This window comes from Tachypleus tridentatus, chromosome 5 (genome assembly GCF_004210375.1).
Source record: "Tachypleus tridentatus isolate NWPU-2018 chromosome 5, ASM421037v1, whole genome shotgun sequence".
Classification (NCBI taxonomy): domain Eukaryota; kingdom Metazoa; phylum Arthropoda; class Merostomata; order Xiphosura; family Limulidae; genus Tachypleus; species Tachypleus tridentatus.
The window spans coordinates 48822494-48840626 of NC_134829.1; the positions used below are offsets into that span (position 1 = coordinate 48822494).

The 18133-nt window shown below is 33.5% G+C and overlaps 1 protein-coding gene across 1 annotated transcript in view; it reads right to left on the reverse strand.

The window, feature by feature from the left end:
* Window positions 1–18133, reverse strand: part of LOC143251118 (filamin-A-like) — a 137683-nt gene that overhangs the window by 49296 nt on the left and 70254 nt on the right. Inside the window, exons 16-23 of the mRNA XM_076502484.1 lie at window positions 17534–17707; window positions 16517–16653; window positions 15617–15803; window positions 13494–13664; window positions 12308–12437; window positions 11444–11600; window positions 10136–10325; window positions 9602–9855 (exon numbers count right to left, since the gene is read on the reverse strand). Coding sequence (XP_076358599.1) covers window positions 9602–9855; window positions 10136–10325; window positions 11444–11600; window positions 12308–12437; window positions 13494–13664; window positions 15617–15803; window positions 16517–16653; window positions 17534–17707 — 1400 coding nt within the window. The remainder of the gene's footprint in view (window positions 1–9601; window positions 9856–10135; window positions 10326–11443; window positions 11601–12307; window positions 12438–13493; window positions 13665–15616; window positions 15804–16516; window positions 16654–17533; window positions 17708–18133) is intronic.

Consider the following 18133-nt stretch of genomic DNA (forward strand, 5'->3'; position numbering starts at 1 on the left):
GAGACGAAACTCTGGTTTTGGTGCACTGGTGAAAGCAGATGCACCACACATCATTGTAACGCACTGTGTTCTGTACAGGCATGCGTTGGCAACAAAAAACCTTGCCTTCAAAACTAGAAGTATCAAAAATTGTAGTAGAATGTATGAACTTTGTGCAAAATAGTGCCTTAAAGCACTGCATCTTCAAAGAGCTGTGTAATGAAATGGGCTCTGAATTCGAGGCACTTCTGTACCATTCTAACGTTCGTTGGTTATCCTGGGGAGAGGTGCTGAATCGTGTTTTTTGTCATGCGTGCGGAATTATCCCTGTTTTTGCAATAGCACCAACATTGACATGCAGATTGCTTCGAAAAATCTGAGTTCATTCTCATTTTGACGTACATGGCCCTTCAATGGTCTCAATCATATCAGTCAACAGATGCAGGGCGGTGGAGTCAACATCATCGAAGGGGAAGAAAACCTGAAGGCTTTTCAAAAAAAAGCTACCATTATGGAAACGATGAACAGAGAATGATAACTTCGCAAACTTTCCCCTGCTGGACGACTGTGTAAGTAAGATCGAAGATGTGTCTGAAATCGGAGACATTTCTGTACCTGGGGAACTGAAGCAAGCAATTGCCATGCACTTAGATGAGCTCGCAAAGTCTCTCGACGGATGCTTCCCCACCAGAGAGTCATATCCAGCATGGGTGAGACAGCCGTTCACGTTTAGTGTTCGAAATCATTGAACTTCAGCAGAGCCAGGTTCAACAGCAACTTTTCAGAACAACAACGCTCTCAACGTTTTGGTGTCACCAAATCGTAGCGTACTCTCTTATTGCTAAGAAAGTCCTTGAGATACTCATACCGTTTGTTACAACGTATCTTTGCGAGCAATCCTGTTCGAGGATGGTAGACATAAAAACGAAGAAAAGGAACAGACTTTGTTGCGAAAATGATATGAGAGTGGCACTTGCCAAAGTGAAACCGCGCATTTTTGAACTTGTCTCTGAAAGGCAACAGCAAAAGTCACATTGATTTGCAGTAAATATTCATTATGCTTGTGTGTGAAATTCATGTTTTGTTGGTTTTGTTCTTTGAACAGTGATATTGTGTGCAACTGATGCATGGTTCATTTTGTGCACTAATAAAATATCTACTTATGTTTTGAATTTAAAAAATCAAATTATTTTTCTAATTACGAAGGGTTCAGTGAATGAAAGTATGAAATTTCTGGGGTACAGTACCTCCAACAAGGTTAAAAACCACTGATTTAGAAGCACGATTGAGGTATGCAAGAAAGCATGTAGATAAATCCTTTGCCTAGTGGAGGCAAAGACCAAAGTTCTTTGGTCAGACGAGCTTTTCGGCCACAATGATGTTCGTTATATTTTACATAAGGGGGAACGAAATCTTCCAGAGATCACCATCCTTACACTTAAACACGGAGGTGGCTCGAAAATGCCATGGGGTTCCTTCAGCTCTTCTGGTGTAGGCAGTCTTTACAGCGTCAACAGAATCATGAAAAAAAGAAGTGTACGTTGGTATATTAGGCACTTTTATCAAGAATGATGCTCGGAACGTGCGGCTTGGGCGTCATTAAATCTTCCAGCACGACAATGACCCTAGGCACACATCGAAATATGAGCAATTCTGGTTACAGAGGAACCATATAAGCGTTCTTGAGTGGCCATCGCAGTCACCCGATCTCAACCCAATTGAAAACGTTTGGCATGAGTTGAAGACCAGGGTTCATCAGCGTCATCCGAAAAACTTGCAAGAGTAATTCACCTGAAAGGCTACACAATTGACCATTAAAGTAGACGCACAAACACTTTCTGCCCTTCCTAGGTTTGGTTATTTGTTTATAAACAGTTTATTTGTTGTTCAATTTACATAAAAATTTATGTAGATGTGTGTTAGTATAATATGTATAATACGCTACACTTTCATTATCCTAATCGTGATACTTTTCACGTTATGATGAAATAAACTACTTACGACGCAGGGGTACGAACACTTTGTCGTAACTGTATACACTTTGAGTAAAACAACTTCATAAAGCATGTATAAAAGTTTACTAGCAGAAAAAACGGCACTTCCAAATAAAACAAAGTTCTCAAATATTGCTTTAAATTAACCTTCGTGTCTTTATTCTACAAACGTGATAAAACTTAATACTATATTGTGTGTTTTTGTTTACTCCTTCACTTCATACGTAAAGGTGTGCGCCCCCTAAACGACACTAATTGTAGAAGTTTACAAATACTTAAGTATATATACAGTAGTCATTATTTAATGTTGTTTTTTGCTATTAATTCCTTTACTTAGCTTTCTTTCTAATACCCTAGTGTGCGTTAAAAAAAAAACTTCAAAGGGTAATAACATTGTGAAAACAAAATTCAAGAAACACAATTTTTCACTACCCACAAAATATTCACAATACCTAATTTAGTATTCTAACAAAGGTTTAGGTACATTATACCAAGCAGTTTTTTGTTTTTTTTTGCAAGTTGGCCATAGAATAAGAATTACAAACGGACCGTTTTAAGTCGATTTTACCTTTCCTTGCAAGTCTAATACGTTTTTCCGTACATTTTCACAAAAATATAGCAGTCAACAGTAAAGGTTTTTAAAGTGGTGTTTGAACGGAATCTTTACTGATTAAGGTGTTTTTTGCCTAAACGTTCCAATAGGCTTTTATGAAAAGCCTTAATAGCAGTAGTATTAATAAACACAAATCATAATACAACCTATCAAATCCAGTTTTAACGGCTATGGAAAATGAACTATTAAAATTAAGTCTATGATTGTAAAAAAACTTAGTAAGTGGTCAACTAAAATCACGGGACACAAAATATGCTCGCCTTTTCATGGATGAAGGGTCATTGTAATGAAATAGTTCATCCCACCATTCGTTAATAAAAAAAAGTAGCCCAAGAGTTGGCGGGTGATAATGACAAGCTGTCGTCCCTCTACAGTCATTCACTGCTTTATTAGGAACGGCTAATGGAGACAACCCTCGGGCAGCTTTGCGCGAATTTCAAAATAAATCAAACAAACGTAACTGATGACCATACAATACCAGATTAACAAGTTAACCGGCTGTTTGGCAAAACCAACTAATTTATCTAGTTTAGTTTTTCTGCAAACTGAATAGACGTTTCTGTTTCCAAGTGCGATTTCCAGGTTTTGCGTTTAACATTAAGATTTGCTGAAAACCACCATTCTGATTTTAGTTTTAACGTGTTTGCTATAAATAAACTAACAACTAATTTATTAAAAGATATGGGAAAACGAGCTATTTGGCTGGTTAAATAAACTTAACATTAGGTTATTTTTTTTTTTTTTTAGTGATAAATGAATAAAAAGGAAACAAAATAAGCTGTTATATCCTGAGCTCACGTTCAGAGTTGAGCGCGAATTCGTATTTAGTTTGGCTGATTTTAAATCTGAAGATCCGTGGTTGGGTCCAATTTTTGCAAAGAACAGCGCCTCACATTATGGGGTCCGTGGTGCGTTATAAGAGTGACGGTGAAATACCACTATTGGCAGTGACAATAGTAGCCCAAGAACTGGCTGTGGGCAGTGACTATTTTCTCTATTCTACCACCTCCAAATCATGGATGGCTGGCGCAGATAGCCCTCGAGTAGTTATGTTCAGAGAACTTCGCAGCCAGCGTCATCTTTATAAAACTAACCCAACAGCTGACTACAAACTGTTGTTTAGCCTTTTCACTGGTTACAAAAGTAAAAAAAAAACCCTATTACCACAATATTAATACATCTTTAGATGTATGTAGCCTTAAAGTTTACAACTGTAGACTACATTTGTTGTTGTTTTTGCGTTCTAACTCGTATCCGGTTTATGTATAAAGACAAGACTTTGACCCAGAAATGGAGGTTTGGTAACCCCAAAATAGTTACATCAGAAATAGTTTGTTTTGAATGTTGCGCAACGTTAGCTTGCTAGCTACACAAGTGTTGTATGCGCTAGTCGCCCCTAATTTAGCAATGGGACACTAGAGGGAACCTAGCTAGTCAGCACTAGCCATCACAAACTCTTGGGCTAGTTACTCTTTTTCCCAACGAATTTGATTGACCGTTACATTACAGCGTTCCCACGGGTGGAAGGGCGAGCATATTGTGGTGGAATGGGGACTCGAATCCACGTACCTCAAATTGCGAGTCAAATGCCCTAACCCCCTAGGCTATGTCTCAGAAAGTGTTTCAAAATATATTGCGTTAATAATTGTAATGGTACAAGACAAAAAAAAAATTCCTACTATTCAATCGACAACGATCTATGCGTCATTCACTGTGCCACCAGAGAAGCTTGTTTAAATCAACTGAAGTAAATTTACATTACGTTTTAGACAAAACTATGACTAAGTGACAAGCGTTAATATATTATGATGCAAGATCGTGTTTGAATTATTTTAAGATGACGTCTTAGAAAAAGTTTGTTACATTTAGCTTAACCCACGACAGGTTGCACTTCACGTTCGCCCAAGACAATTAGAGCCATAGCTTGAAATGATTATAATGACGTCAGAACAATGTTTATAGTGGCAATGCCGAACCTCTCCGTGTAAAACCATAATTCCTACAAGTGAATGAATCCACGGATTCGGTTGTCATTACGTTAAACAAAATGTTAAAGCGAAAAACACGTCTTGACGTTGTTTTATTAAGTACAACAACTTCAACGACAATCCTTACAACGTTTTACAGCAGGTTTACAACGAAAAATAAACAGTTATTATACTCTTCTTCCAACATAACAGCAGTGTACAGGTATTTTAAACCAAGGGGTGCTACTGCGCCCTTGGTCGGTGATGAGAAATTGTAACAAATTAAGTTACAGAATTAACAGAAAGCGACCCCCACCCAGCAAAGATTTGGACTTTTGTAAAGGGCGTGACCACCCAGCAAAGATTTGGACTTTTGTAAAGGGCGTGACCACCCAGCAAAGATTTGGACTTCTGTAAAGGGCGTGACCACCCAGCAAAGATTTGGACTTCTGTAAAGGGCGTGACCACCCAGCAAAGATTTGGACTTCTGTAAAGGGCGTGAAACAGAAACAATTCCTCTCTTTAAAACAATGTACGTTTTAGTAGACAGATCGTCTATTTTTTGGTAATGGTTCTAGTTCTTTACCAGTAGCGTTGAAGATTTTTAAACTAAGTTCTTTAATGCCTCAAACTGCCACACAGTTTTCAGGTAAAAACGTTCAGGCCTGCAGAAACGAGGCGTTAAGATCGTTGTGAAATGTCAACTCAATGAACTAACTACTCACTTTTAAAATATTTAGGGCCTGATTAAGTATTTTACTGAAGTTTTAGTTAAGTAAGTTTAGTCACCAAATTAAATTGGTTACGCTTTATACAAATATTCTTGAAACACAACTTAACGAGTGAATGACGCTGTATTCTGCGACTATATTTAGGTAAAGGTGTGGGCTGTTTGAAAAGAACCAGTATTTCCTACATCGTACTCTAAAAAAGGTCTCGTAAGGTTTACGAGCACTCGCCGGGCTCTATACAGAAGATTCTACATCATATAAATGTGGAGTAGTCTTACAAAATCCTGGTCATGCCAAATGGTCTTCGCATAACAAAGATACTTAGCAGACGAATCTGCATGCCAAGTTCGCGATATTAGAATGTTCGTTCTAAATAGTATCACTTATTTGCTGTGTTAAAAAAAACAACAACACATTCTCGGAACTGAATATAAAGAGAACAGTAAACAGTGTAAACGTTCAAATGTTTTCGTCTTGCAGAACGGACATAATTAAAGTTACTTCACAAAGAGTATTTTTGTTCTTATACGTAAACGAGTTAAGCAAGCAACAAACATACACATATATAAAATCTCAAAATATAATTCCCGTAAGTATTTAAACCAATTATGGCTAAATAATAAGTTGTTGCGATCATCACATGTCAACACCCATATGAATATTACTACTCGATAAATACCGTTGTAATATGCAAGAATACTGTACAGCTGCACTCTTTCATTTACGAGTATGAACACTTAACTTTACCTAACATTCTCGTGCATACAGTAGATCATTAGTCTAAAATATGGTTAGGTTTCTTTCACCCTGACTACCTATTGTTACGAATTACTCCCTTGGAGTACTTTCTGGTAGGGAATACTGCTGTAAGATAGATGGTAAGCAGGATTCTCCTCCTTCCCCAAACTTTTACATGGAAATGTAACATCAGTGAGGTAACATGTTCAAGATAAATGGCATTAAAAATGTTATTAATACTATACTTTCATCTGCAGCAGGTTTTCCAATTCATAACCAGATTAACCATTGATATTTATTCTCTAAAAAACACAATTAAGACCACAGTAGTGGAAGAGGACAATGTTTCAATAGAGAGCAAAGATTTTTAATTTCACTCTTAAACTGAAAGCCAAAAAATAAGGTTTACACTGCAAGTTATGTCCAGGTATAGCCAACAGGATCTATTTCAAATGGGATATTTATAAATACATACTTTCAGTCTTAAACTTTATCATTAAAAATTAAGGTTTACCATAAACTATTTTGTTCTTAAAATACAACAAAAATAAGAACATGTGTGAACAGATTACAAACAAGCACTAATACTTTAAATCATGAAATGTAAGAACTGAATAAATGAAGGGCTACGGGTGAAAAAAAAAAAAATCATTCTTAAATGTCCAGAATTTTTCCAATGTGAAAAAACAGGAGTACAAATAATTTTAGTGGGTGGGCGAGACTGGGGTTGCACTTTGGAAGTACAGAATAAATACCACATGGAGAATATTCACTCTCAAATAATGATTAGAGCACAATTAATATTTTTCTTATACAAGTAAGAAACTTATGAAAATAATTTTTAATAAACTGAGACAAACTGACCACATCATACTGTTTTATTCTGAAAACAAAACAAAATACAGTCATGAAGATCCCACCAAAACAATTACCACACCATACCGTTTTATTCTGAAAACAAAACAAAATACAGTCATGAAGATCCCACCAAAACAATTACCACACCATACCGTTTTATTCTGAAAACAAAACAAAATACAGTCATGAAGATCCCACCAAAACAATTACCACACCATACCGTTTTATTCTGAAAACAAAACAAAATACAGTCATGAAGATCCCACCAAAACAATTACCACACCATACCGTTTTATTCTGAAAACAAAACAAAATACAGTCATGAAGATCCCACCAAAACAATTACCACACCATACCGTTTTATTCTGAAAACAAAACAAAATACAGTCATGAAGATCCCACCAAAACAATTACCACACCATACCGTTTTATTCTGAAAACAAAACAAAATACAGTCATGAAGATCCCACCAAAACAATTACCACACCATACCGTTTTATTCTGAAAACAAAACAAAATACAGTCATGAAGATCCCACCAAAACAATTACCACACCATACCGTTTTATTCTGAAAACAAAACAAAATACAGTCATGAAGATCCCACCAAAACAATTACCACACCATACCGTTTTATTCTGAAAACAAAACAAAATACAGTCATGAAGATCCCACCAAAACAATTACCACACCATACCGTTTTATTCTGAAAACAAAACAAAATACAGTCATGAAGATCCCACCAAAACAATTACCACATCATACCGTTTTATTCTGAAAACAAAACAAAATACAGTCATGAAGATCCCACCAAAACAATTACCACATCATACCGTTTTATTCTGAAAACAAAACAAAATACAGTCATGAAGATCCCACCAAAACAATTACCACATCATACCGTTTTATTCTGAAAACAAAACAAAATACAGTCATGAAGATCCCACCAAAACAATTACCACACCATACCGTTTTATTCTGAAAACAAAACAAAATACAGTCATGAAGATCCCACCAAAACAATTACCACACCATACCGTTTTATTCTGAAAACAAAACAAAATACAGTCATGAAGATCCCACCAAAACAATTACCACACCATACCGTTTTATTCTGAAAACAAAACAAAATACAGTCATGAAGATCCCACCAAAACAATTACCACACCATACCGTTTTATTCTGAAAACAAAACAAAATACAGTCATGAAGATCCCACCAAAACAATTACCACACCATACCGTTTTATTCTGAAAACAAAACAAAATACAGTCATGAAGATCCCACCAAAACAATTACCACATCATACCGTTTTATTCTGAAAACAAAACAAAATACAGTCATGAAGATCCCACCAAAACAATTACCACATCATACCGTTTTATTCTGAAAACAAAACAAAATACAGTCATGAAGATCCCACCAAAACAATTACTCCCCCCACACACACACACACACACAATAGATAAAAATTATTTAAATCAGTCTTACTTGAAGAAACCAACCTACTGATTACATTACTTTATGTTCACCAGCATAAAAACGGATATTTAAAAACCTTTATTATCAATAGAAAACAAAAAGGGGTGATTTGTTAAAATCAATAGCACAACAATGCTGTTAATTAATAAGAGAAACAGGAATAAAATACATTCTTACCTCTTAAAACAGTTTGGATTAAAATGTGAAATGAACGACTAATGAAAAGCTGGAGTCTTTTGTGAAAGTTGAACCATTTGAATTCAAAAACGTTTGGCTTTATAGCCGATTCTTACTGGTTGTTACACAGATATTGTAGGAAGTTGTTTTTAGTTGTTTACTTCTTACTTAAAAGCTTTACTGAAAATTTAGATATAAAGTCACCCTTACATATAGCTTACATATCAATGTTATTCCAAAAACACAGTTAAGACAAGATAATTTATGGTAATCCACTAATAATATAAAAAGGATATTTAAGATACTCCTGAAATATTCAATATCTAAACCAAAAATTGTCCTTGTTTGACTTATTATAATCCTTGTTGGTAAGGTAGAAAGTATCAAAATGAATATTCCATATTGTAGGCAGCCATCTGCCAAAGGTGTTTCTACACCTACTTATGGCAATTAGTGTTTTACCAATGAAGAAAACAAGTTAAAAACTTAGTATTAGTGAAATTCTGAACAAAATATAATAATGACTTTTCACCATGGTTATTACTAAAAGAAGTTTCAAACATAAGCTCTTAAAAATATAATATGATACAACTATTATTTAAGTTGTAATGTGTACCCTTCAAGCAACCCAGTATGTTTAGAATGAGTAAAAATTACTGTTGTAAAACTGGTAGCTGGTTCAATGTAAAGTTGGTTCTGTTTGTAAATTAAGCTTTTTAAATTTTTAAGAACTGCATGAGTAAAACTGGTTCATTACTTTGTTACTGTATCTTTACAAAAATTTCAGGCCTTTCCTTCCATTTATGTCGTATTTACAACAATATGTAACATTACAGATAAAATAAATAAACTGTAAAATAAAAACAATATACACATCTTCAGTTTTAAAAATGGTGTCAAAACACAAGTCACATTTAAACTGACTGTAGTTCTTATAATTAATCTTCAAAATTACATGTATTAATCTTTGAAAAAAATGTAAAAACAAAGTGTTGTGTACAAACCATTTCAAGCATTATACTCTTGATGCATAGATATTAATAAATACGAAAAGGTTACTCACTTCAGCAGTGTAAACACCACCAGGGATCGGCTGACCACCGAAAGTAATACAAATCATGTACTCTCCAACTTCCTTTACAGTGTAGTAGATGGAGAATGTGCCATCCCCATTATCTTCCACTTCAATATCTGCATCAGAAACAGACGAGTCAGACGTACTGGAAATACGACAGTTGACAGCACCCTTTCCTGCCTGCTCTGCATTCACTGTGATACAATATTCTTCCCCAATTGTTATCTTTTCCTGTACACCCTCTGGAAAAGAAAAAAATAGAAATTCGTATTTATAAACAATAATAATAGACAAACTAAATAAAATCATCTTTCATTTGTATTTTCACATTTCACAATGATACCAGTTTTGTTAACTGATTTTATACCTAATTTTTAATTTAACACTATCTTTAAATATTTAATTTGTAGACAATTATGAGCTAGAAGAGTTTGACTGGAGGAAAGTTTTTGATCCATAAAATCAAAACTGAAGTTAAATTTTGAATTATTCTTTTTAAAAACACACATGCACGTAACTAACCTGTGATACGACATCTCTCTGGTTGACCAACTGGGTAGCTGCTGACCAGGAAAGGAGAATTAGGAACTTCTTGACCACCATAAGAAACTGAAACTTCATATTCACCCAAATCATCAGGCACATAGCTGACACTATATGTCCCATCATTGTTGTTTGTTAGCTTGGTTTTCCTTTTTTTACCATCTGGCCCCTTAAACAAAGACAAACTTATCAAGTACCATTTATCACTGAAGGTTTAAGTGTTTTTTTTTTTTATGTAAAATCATAAAGTATTACAAAAAGGTGTAACATGTTTTATTTAGTAAAGACCAATGCAGTTTATATTACTTATAAGAGCAGTGTAGGTTGTGTTGTTTTACGATGTCTTAAGATATAAAAGCATCAGGACTGTCTTAAATTTGTATCAATTGGTTTTCAAATTGAAGTACAAGAATGATGGATTTACAAGTTAGGGCTAAAAAAAATAATTAAAAAAAAAAAATTAGTGTATATTTTTTTGTTCTTCTATATTAGTATAGAAGACTGCTTTCCACTTAAGGCTGCACATTTCAGAGATAAGACAGACACAGAATGCAAGAATAGACAAGTACATAATATGAGGCCTAAAGATGACTGCACATTTGGATTATTTTCATTTATAAGTATGGTCTTGTCCTTGCATTTACATAAAACTTAAAGCTAATGATACAAAAGTCTACAAAGTTTAAATAAGTTCACAATAGTAGGTTAGGAACGTTTACTTGGATATATTTTGAAAATCTTTGAGCTGATGACAAATTCAGGGGATTGGGAGAGCTACAAATTGAAACAAAACCATAATCTAAAAAGTGAGGTGTTTTATTGAGCATTTTCTCAAACATGTAACATGTAGAAATGTTCATATTGAGGCAGGTGCAAAACTTGCACTGGAAAGTACATTTTGTAGTCTTCCTTATTAACAACTTGAGAGAACCACAAAGTAAACAGCTCCAGAACTAAGGAATTGAATCTTGGATTGGACAACATATGCAGCCATAACCACAAACTGGAATTTTGTGAGGGGGGGGGGGTAAGAGTTTTATTTAAGGTATGAAAATATGGCCATGAAGATATGAAATTAAATATTGAAAAAGGTTTAAATCTATGTTAACAATTAATACAAGAATGTATAAGAAAGCTTTGTGTGGAAATAAACAAACAAAATACAACTCCAACTATTGGACTGGATGTTAAATATATGCCTGTAAAAGCAAGTATCAACTGAGAACTACATGCATTTTAAATGAAAGGAAATGTAACTTGAAAGCTGAAACAAAACTGAATTTTTACCTTTATGTATACTTCTGGCTCAGCAAAACCTGCTTTTTTAGTGTCAATAGTAAATTCTGTTGGTAAACTAGCAAGTACACCTTTCTTGTCAACTCCAGCACCATAAACTTGTACTTTTTCAGGTTCATAGGTTGGCTTAACAAGCATTTGGAATGGACTGGTAAGAAAGCAAATCTTTCATAAATAAATGTTCCACAAATAAAGAACTTTACAAAAGTAAACTGCAATTAAGAGTTGTTAAATACTTTGCAACTTTTACTTTAAGGCATGTGAAATTCCCAAGTAACAAAATACAAATCAAAATCTGAAGTGATGAAATGTAATTAATCCTATTAAACTGTACAAATACTATAACACAAAGATAAAAACAAGCAAACTAAAATTGACCGAGATTCAAAAATGAACTAAGAGTAAGGTTTCCTGTCATTATCCAGTCTTACTCTGGGAAATCAAGAATACGTTAATTCCAGGAAATATAACAAAATCTGTTGAACTTTAATACAAGTAACATTTTATTGCAATATGGAAAGCCAAGACTAATTGAATAAATTTAACAAAATGTACAGTTATTAGTTACAAGGGTGCAGAAAAATACTAGATGTGTTTTTTGAAACAATAGAAATTTAATACAAACACAGACATGGATTCAAGAAATTAATGAATTTTAGTTAAAATTAACGTTATACTTAAATTATCATGCATTCTTAATGTTGAAATTTAAGTTTTATGATGCTATTAAGCCTTTTTTTTTAAATTAAAAAACAAACATTAGAAACAGTGTTTATGTCTAACCCAAGATCTCAGGAATGCAATTAGTTACAATTTATACTTATTTCTGAAAAAGAAAAGTTCTGACTGACTAACCTTCCTTCAATGTCTTGACCTCCATATGTGACTTTAAGGTTACACAAACTATTTTCTGGAGAAGCAAAGTAGGTAACATCATACAAGTTATCTCCTCTGTCTTTAATCTCTGGCTTTTTTGGCACAGCACCTAACAAAACCAGAAACAATACAAGAGAATTAAAACAAAATTATGCCTCTTATCATTTCTTGTTGCCATCCTTAAGTAATGATGGATAATGTCTGTAGACAAAGAACAAAAAAAATCTTCAGTAAATCAGGAGAATCAGTTAAAGGTTAAAGTTATGTGCTTGAACCCACAACATCAACCCAAAAAATGTCTTTCACCATCTGCAATAAGTTGTGGAAACACACACACACAGTGGAAATAAGTTTTATAAGATCTAAATTTATTAGCAATTTCATGAAATGAATCAAAGCAATAATGCTAAGTAATTCTTCCCTAAAACAGCAATTAAGAGAAGAAATAAATGATTTGATCTAATGAGCCTTTAACTTCTCTTTTATACTTTCTGAAAAATCCTTTTGTGGTTTTTTTTCTATTCCCTCAACTTTCATTTTGCATGACATTACTAAAATAGTTTTAAAACTATCATTATTCTTATTCGTGAAGTAATCTTATACAGCTACTCAATAAGAACAAGAAATTGCTTTACAATTGTTTGAAAGGTCAATGAGGTTTCCAAATTTTTCAGGTTGAACAAGAATGCTATTCAAAGAACGTTTACAAATCCAACCTTAAAAATAAGGAGTTTTGATATTAGAACACTGCCAATTTGCTTAGGATTGACTTATTATAATGTGCAGTTATTTCACTGCTGAAGTGTAAATGCAGTTTCCCACTGTGCCTTGCTGGTTCATCATGGCTATTTTTATTTCTAATGAGAACTAAAGTTATATTTCCTAGGTAAACAAAATGAAATAAGAAATAGAAAGTATGACAAATTAATTAGGCTTTCTAATTTTATTTTTTTATCTTTGATACTTATTTCGAGTTTAAAAAATAGTCAACATTAAAAGAAACTAGTAAAATTCACACCCTCACAGCCTTTCACTGTTTGACAGACCTGTATTGTATTCAAACCCTTAAAAGAATCAATACTCCACATTAGCTCTCAATTTTGAACTAGTCTAATGAATCAGTCGCATTGCTTTATTTATTGAGGAAAGAAAGAGCTCTACTCACCATACTCAGACTGAACTTCCACTGCAAGAGGAGCTTTAGGCACTTTCTTAGCATCTACAGTAAACTGAAGGGGTAGATCAACTCGGCAGTTTTCTGACTCAACACCAGGACCATAGGCTTGGATTTTAGAAGCATCAAGGTCAAAGGTAACTGGCACCTTGAAGGGACTTCCTATCAACAAAACACTAAAAAGGTCCAATGAACTAAAAACATACAACTTAAAATATATGTTACTTTTTGCACAAAAGTTTTTAATTAGAACTCCACACACTGAGCCTTATAACTACATGCGTGCCTTTGAACACGACACCAAGGTACCAAGCTTCATCATTGCATATGGTCTTTTAAAAACAGCAGTAGTGACATATTCAGCCATATAAAACATATTTCCTTATGTTACATTTAACACAAATCTAGCACTCCATTGTTAACTACTGACGAACAACAATTGTTTCATGTTTGGTGTTAAACTTGATGTAATGTCGAAGGAATTATGTTCTACTATGAGCTACATTTACATATAGGAAAGTTAAACTAATTATAATGTAACTCAAACACCTTAACTAACTTGATTTTATATTAATGCATATGAACTTGAACAGATACTATACCTAACAAGAAGTATTCATCCCCTGCAAAATTTTCACATCATATTGCCATCCAAGCTTGCAATAATGAAACATACTAAAGAAAAAATATGAAAAACTGATATTATGTAACTATGTTAAATTTTAAAAGAAAATTGGAGTACTCAACCCTTTTGCTATGGCAACCTAAACGAGTTCAGGTGAAATTTATTGATTTGAAAAACTACAAAAGTAGTATAAGGTTTAGTGTATAAACAGTTTAACTGTAAACACATCTGTTAGAGCCACAAGTCACAGTGATAAAACAAACCAACCATGAAGACCATGTCCAAACAAGTCAGGGACAGTGGTAGAAAAGAGACCAGGAAAAGGTTACACAAATATTTCAAAGTCACCCCTTTGAGTACAGTGAAGTCCATCATAAAGTGAAATATGCTTCCTACCACCAAGATCAGGCAACTCTTCCAAATGAAACAGCTTGGTAAGTAGGAAACTGGTTAAGAATGCTATTATGAAGTCAACAGTGACTTTGAAAGGTCTGTAAAAGTTCTACATCTGAGATGAAAGGCTATGTTCATACGGATTGCATCCCAGTCTCTACACAATGTTGGCCTGTATAGTCAAATAGCAAGTAGTCTACCTATAAAAGAATCTTAAGTCTTGTATAGAGTTTATGATAAAGCATGTAATCAATACTGAAGACATGTGAAAGATAGGTTTTGTGGTCAGACAAGACAAAATCTGAGTTTTCTAGTCTAAATTTAAAGAATTAGGTCTGTCACAAGCCCAAAACAGCACCCCCATTAACACCATCTCAGCTGTTAAGCATGGTGGTTGCAGCAACATGTCAGAGAGGATGTTTCTCATCAGAAGGAACTAGAAGGTTTGTAAAAACCAAGGGAAAGATTAGATTTGCTTGTACTTTGCACCAGAGGAAAACTTGCTTGATTCAGCCAAGAATCTAAAATGGGGTCAAAAAATTCACATTTCAGCAGGACAATGAGCCAAAGCAAAGGTCAAAGCCACACTCGAGTGGTTTCAAAAGAGAATGACTGACCTGGAACAGCCCATTCAAAGTCTTGACTTGAATCCAATAGAAAATTTGAGAGATTTCAAGATTACAGTTCATCAATGATCCTTAATGAACTTGTTAGGAGTAGTCATTTTGCTACAAAGAATGGGCAAAAATTACACCATCCCACTGTGCATAGCTGATAGAAACTTGTTCAAAAAGAATCGCAGCACTAATTGCTGCCAAAAGGTGTTTCCTCAAAAGTTCTGAGGTAGAGGGCTGAATACTTATACAATCAGCATATTTCAATAAATATTTTATTTCCAGTTTTGCTGACATTCAACTTCAATTACACTTGATACTCTTATGTATGAAGGGAGTTTTGAATTAAAACAAGTGCATTACCAAAACAAAATTGTTTACATCACTTGCATTTCATTAAAATGTAACATTATTGGTAGAGGTGAATATTTTTTGGAAGGTACTGTCTGTAAAACACAAAAGATTACAACGTGAACTCTTACCTGGAATTGACTGGTTTGCAAAGTTTATCAGAATATCATAGTCACCAGCCTCTGTAGGAATATACTCAACTGTGCAGGTCCCATCTCGATTATCTTGACAGGTCATTTTGGCTTCAGAAGGTCCTTCGATAGCTAGACCCAAGCTGCCTGTTCCAGCACTCTTTATGTCTACTGTAAACACATTGACCTACAAAAGACAGCAAGTTTCAAATTGCCCATGACCCTTTAATAATACATTTCAAAAACTTTAGATCTACAACACATGCTAGCTAAATATTCATATGCATGAATCATTGCACAGACATTATATACACTAAAAGTTATGAATGCTTACTAGGTTTACCTGAAATTAATCAATGATTATCAAGTGTTTTTGTCATTAAATTTTGTCATAGAAAATGTGTTGTACTTTTAAATATTCTATGGAAGTTTCTTAAATAAGGACATTCTATAAAGTAGTAGTACTACTATCTGTTGCATGTCCTACTTCACAGGACATTGATGGATCTTCACTAAAGTTGGTAAGGAAGTTCTTTAGATCCATGGGAATGTACATAGGAATTTTCAGTTATTCATTTTATGGATGTTTTTGCATTTTTTTTTTTACCCATGCTTTGTTGGGACCACGTGTAGATACATGCAGGCTTGTGGTTAAAATTACTTTTGCAGTTTTTAATGGTTTTTTTTTTTTTTTTTTATAATTATGTACAAGGAATGCAAATTTGTCAAAGATATCTTTAGATAATTATTAATTTAGCTTCCACACAAAGGACAGGTTCTCCAGCTAGTATGATAATATGTTGTCTGTTTAAAGTAAGTGGGTGTGCAAGTTAAAGTAAGTGGGTGTGCAAGTTAAAGTAAGTGGGTGTGCAAGATCTCTAATGAAAAGATTATAAACACCTTGTCAACAAAGCCTTTTTCTAACCCAGGTCCAAATGCTCGGCACTTTTTGTGATCACATCCTTTAGTTACATTGACCTTAAAAGGGCTTCCTGGGACAGGTACTCCATCATATGATATATCTATTGTGTGATAACCTAAAGAAATTGAGAAAAAAAAAGAAAGAAGTGAAACGTTTTTGCATCGAAGTTTTATTATGGTGTTATATCCAAAAATAAGCAAACAAGAAATCTGTTTGTTTATAAACATAGCAAGGTATGTTTTATCCCTGTTTACTACAAACATGAATATTAACAAAGCTGGTTACCCAAAACAAAAAACCTGCTAATTTTGTCTTTTAAAAAATCCTTGCTCTTTCTCAGGTTACAAATTAACTTTAAGAAGCTTTATACAAAGTGCAGACTACTTTCAGTAAAATATTGTTAATATATATTGACTACAGCACTAAGTATGGATTAATTATAAATAGCCAAACAAAATTAACTATTGTATCATTAAGGGAACAGTTTCACTGAAGAGTATTATATGATAAATTAGAATACTGTAAGTTGTCAACAGTCTTTTACAGCATATTTAACATCTGCTTGTTTTAACTGGAAGAGCAGCCTTCATATTAAACGAGTCTTCTAAAGAATCAGTCTTCAAACATTTTGTTAGTATCAGATATGTAAAAGATTCTGGTATATTGCTATGCTTTATTATCATTTTCAAACATTGTTAAGAGTTATTTTACAAATCAAAGCATTTTCTCGTTAAAATGTTAGAAACAGCTGATGTTAAGTGTCGATCACTAAATTAAATCAAGAATTCATTAAATATAAAATTAAACAGCAAAATAAAAATGTTGGGGTAAATTCACATACAAATTTCAGAAGTTACATACTTTTGAAAAATGGTTTAGAAATTAAATTTTAAAATAACATACTGAAAAATAAAACAAAAATATTACGGAAAAAAAACAAACTATCCTACTTATCACTGTGCAATTTATTTTAAAAAGTGTTAAGTTAAACCTACCTTCTTCTAAAGGTGTGTACGAGATCTTATAGGTACCATCATTAAAGTTTTGCACCAGTGGACTTGTGTGAGCTCCAGAAGGATTGGTGATGGTGCAGTGAACTTTAGCATCACTGCGCTTAGAAGCAGCTCGAGCATCCACAACAAATTCTGTTGGTGAATCCACAAAAACACCTAAAAACATAACAGGATGCGAATTGCATCATTTCATTATAGAAAGTGGTAATGTTTAATGTTTAAATTAAACAAAACACATTAACATATTTTGAAAATGAAGAGTGAAAATATATATTATTATTATTATTACTATTATTATTACTATTACTAATACTATTACTACTATTAGAGTTATTATTACACATCAATGTTTGAAAATTCATAATCCACTTTATTTTCTTAACAGGCGAGTAATAAAAGCATATAAATCCAAAATTATTCATTTGTTTTTCAGAATATTTATACATTTTAAATGATTAAATAGAAGTTAAATGTAAAAAATTGTTTATAGTGCTTTTCTATTAATGTACAAAACATTTAGAGGAAACAGCAAATAATGTTAAGAGTATGTTCTGTATATGATGTCTCGCATGAAAAACTAAA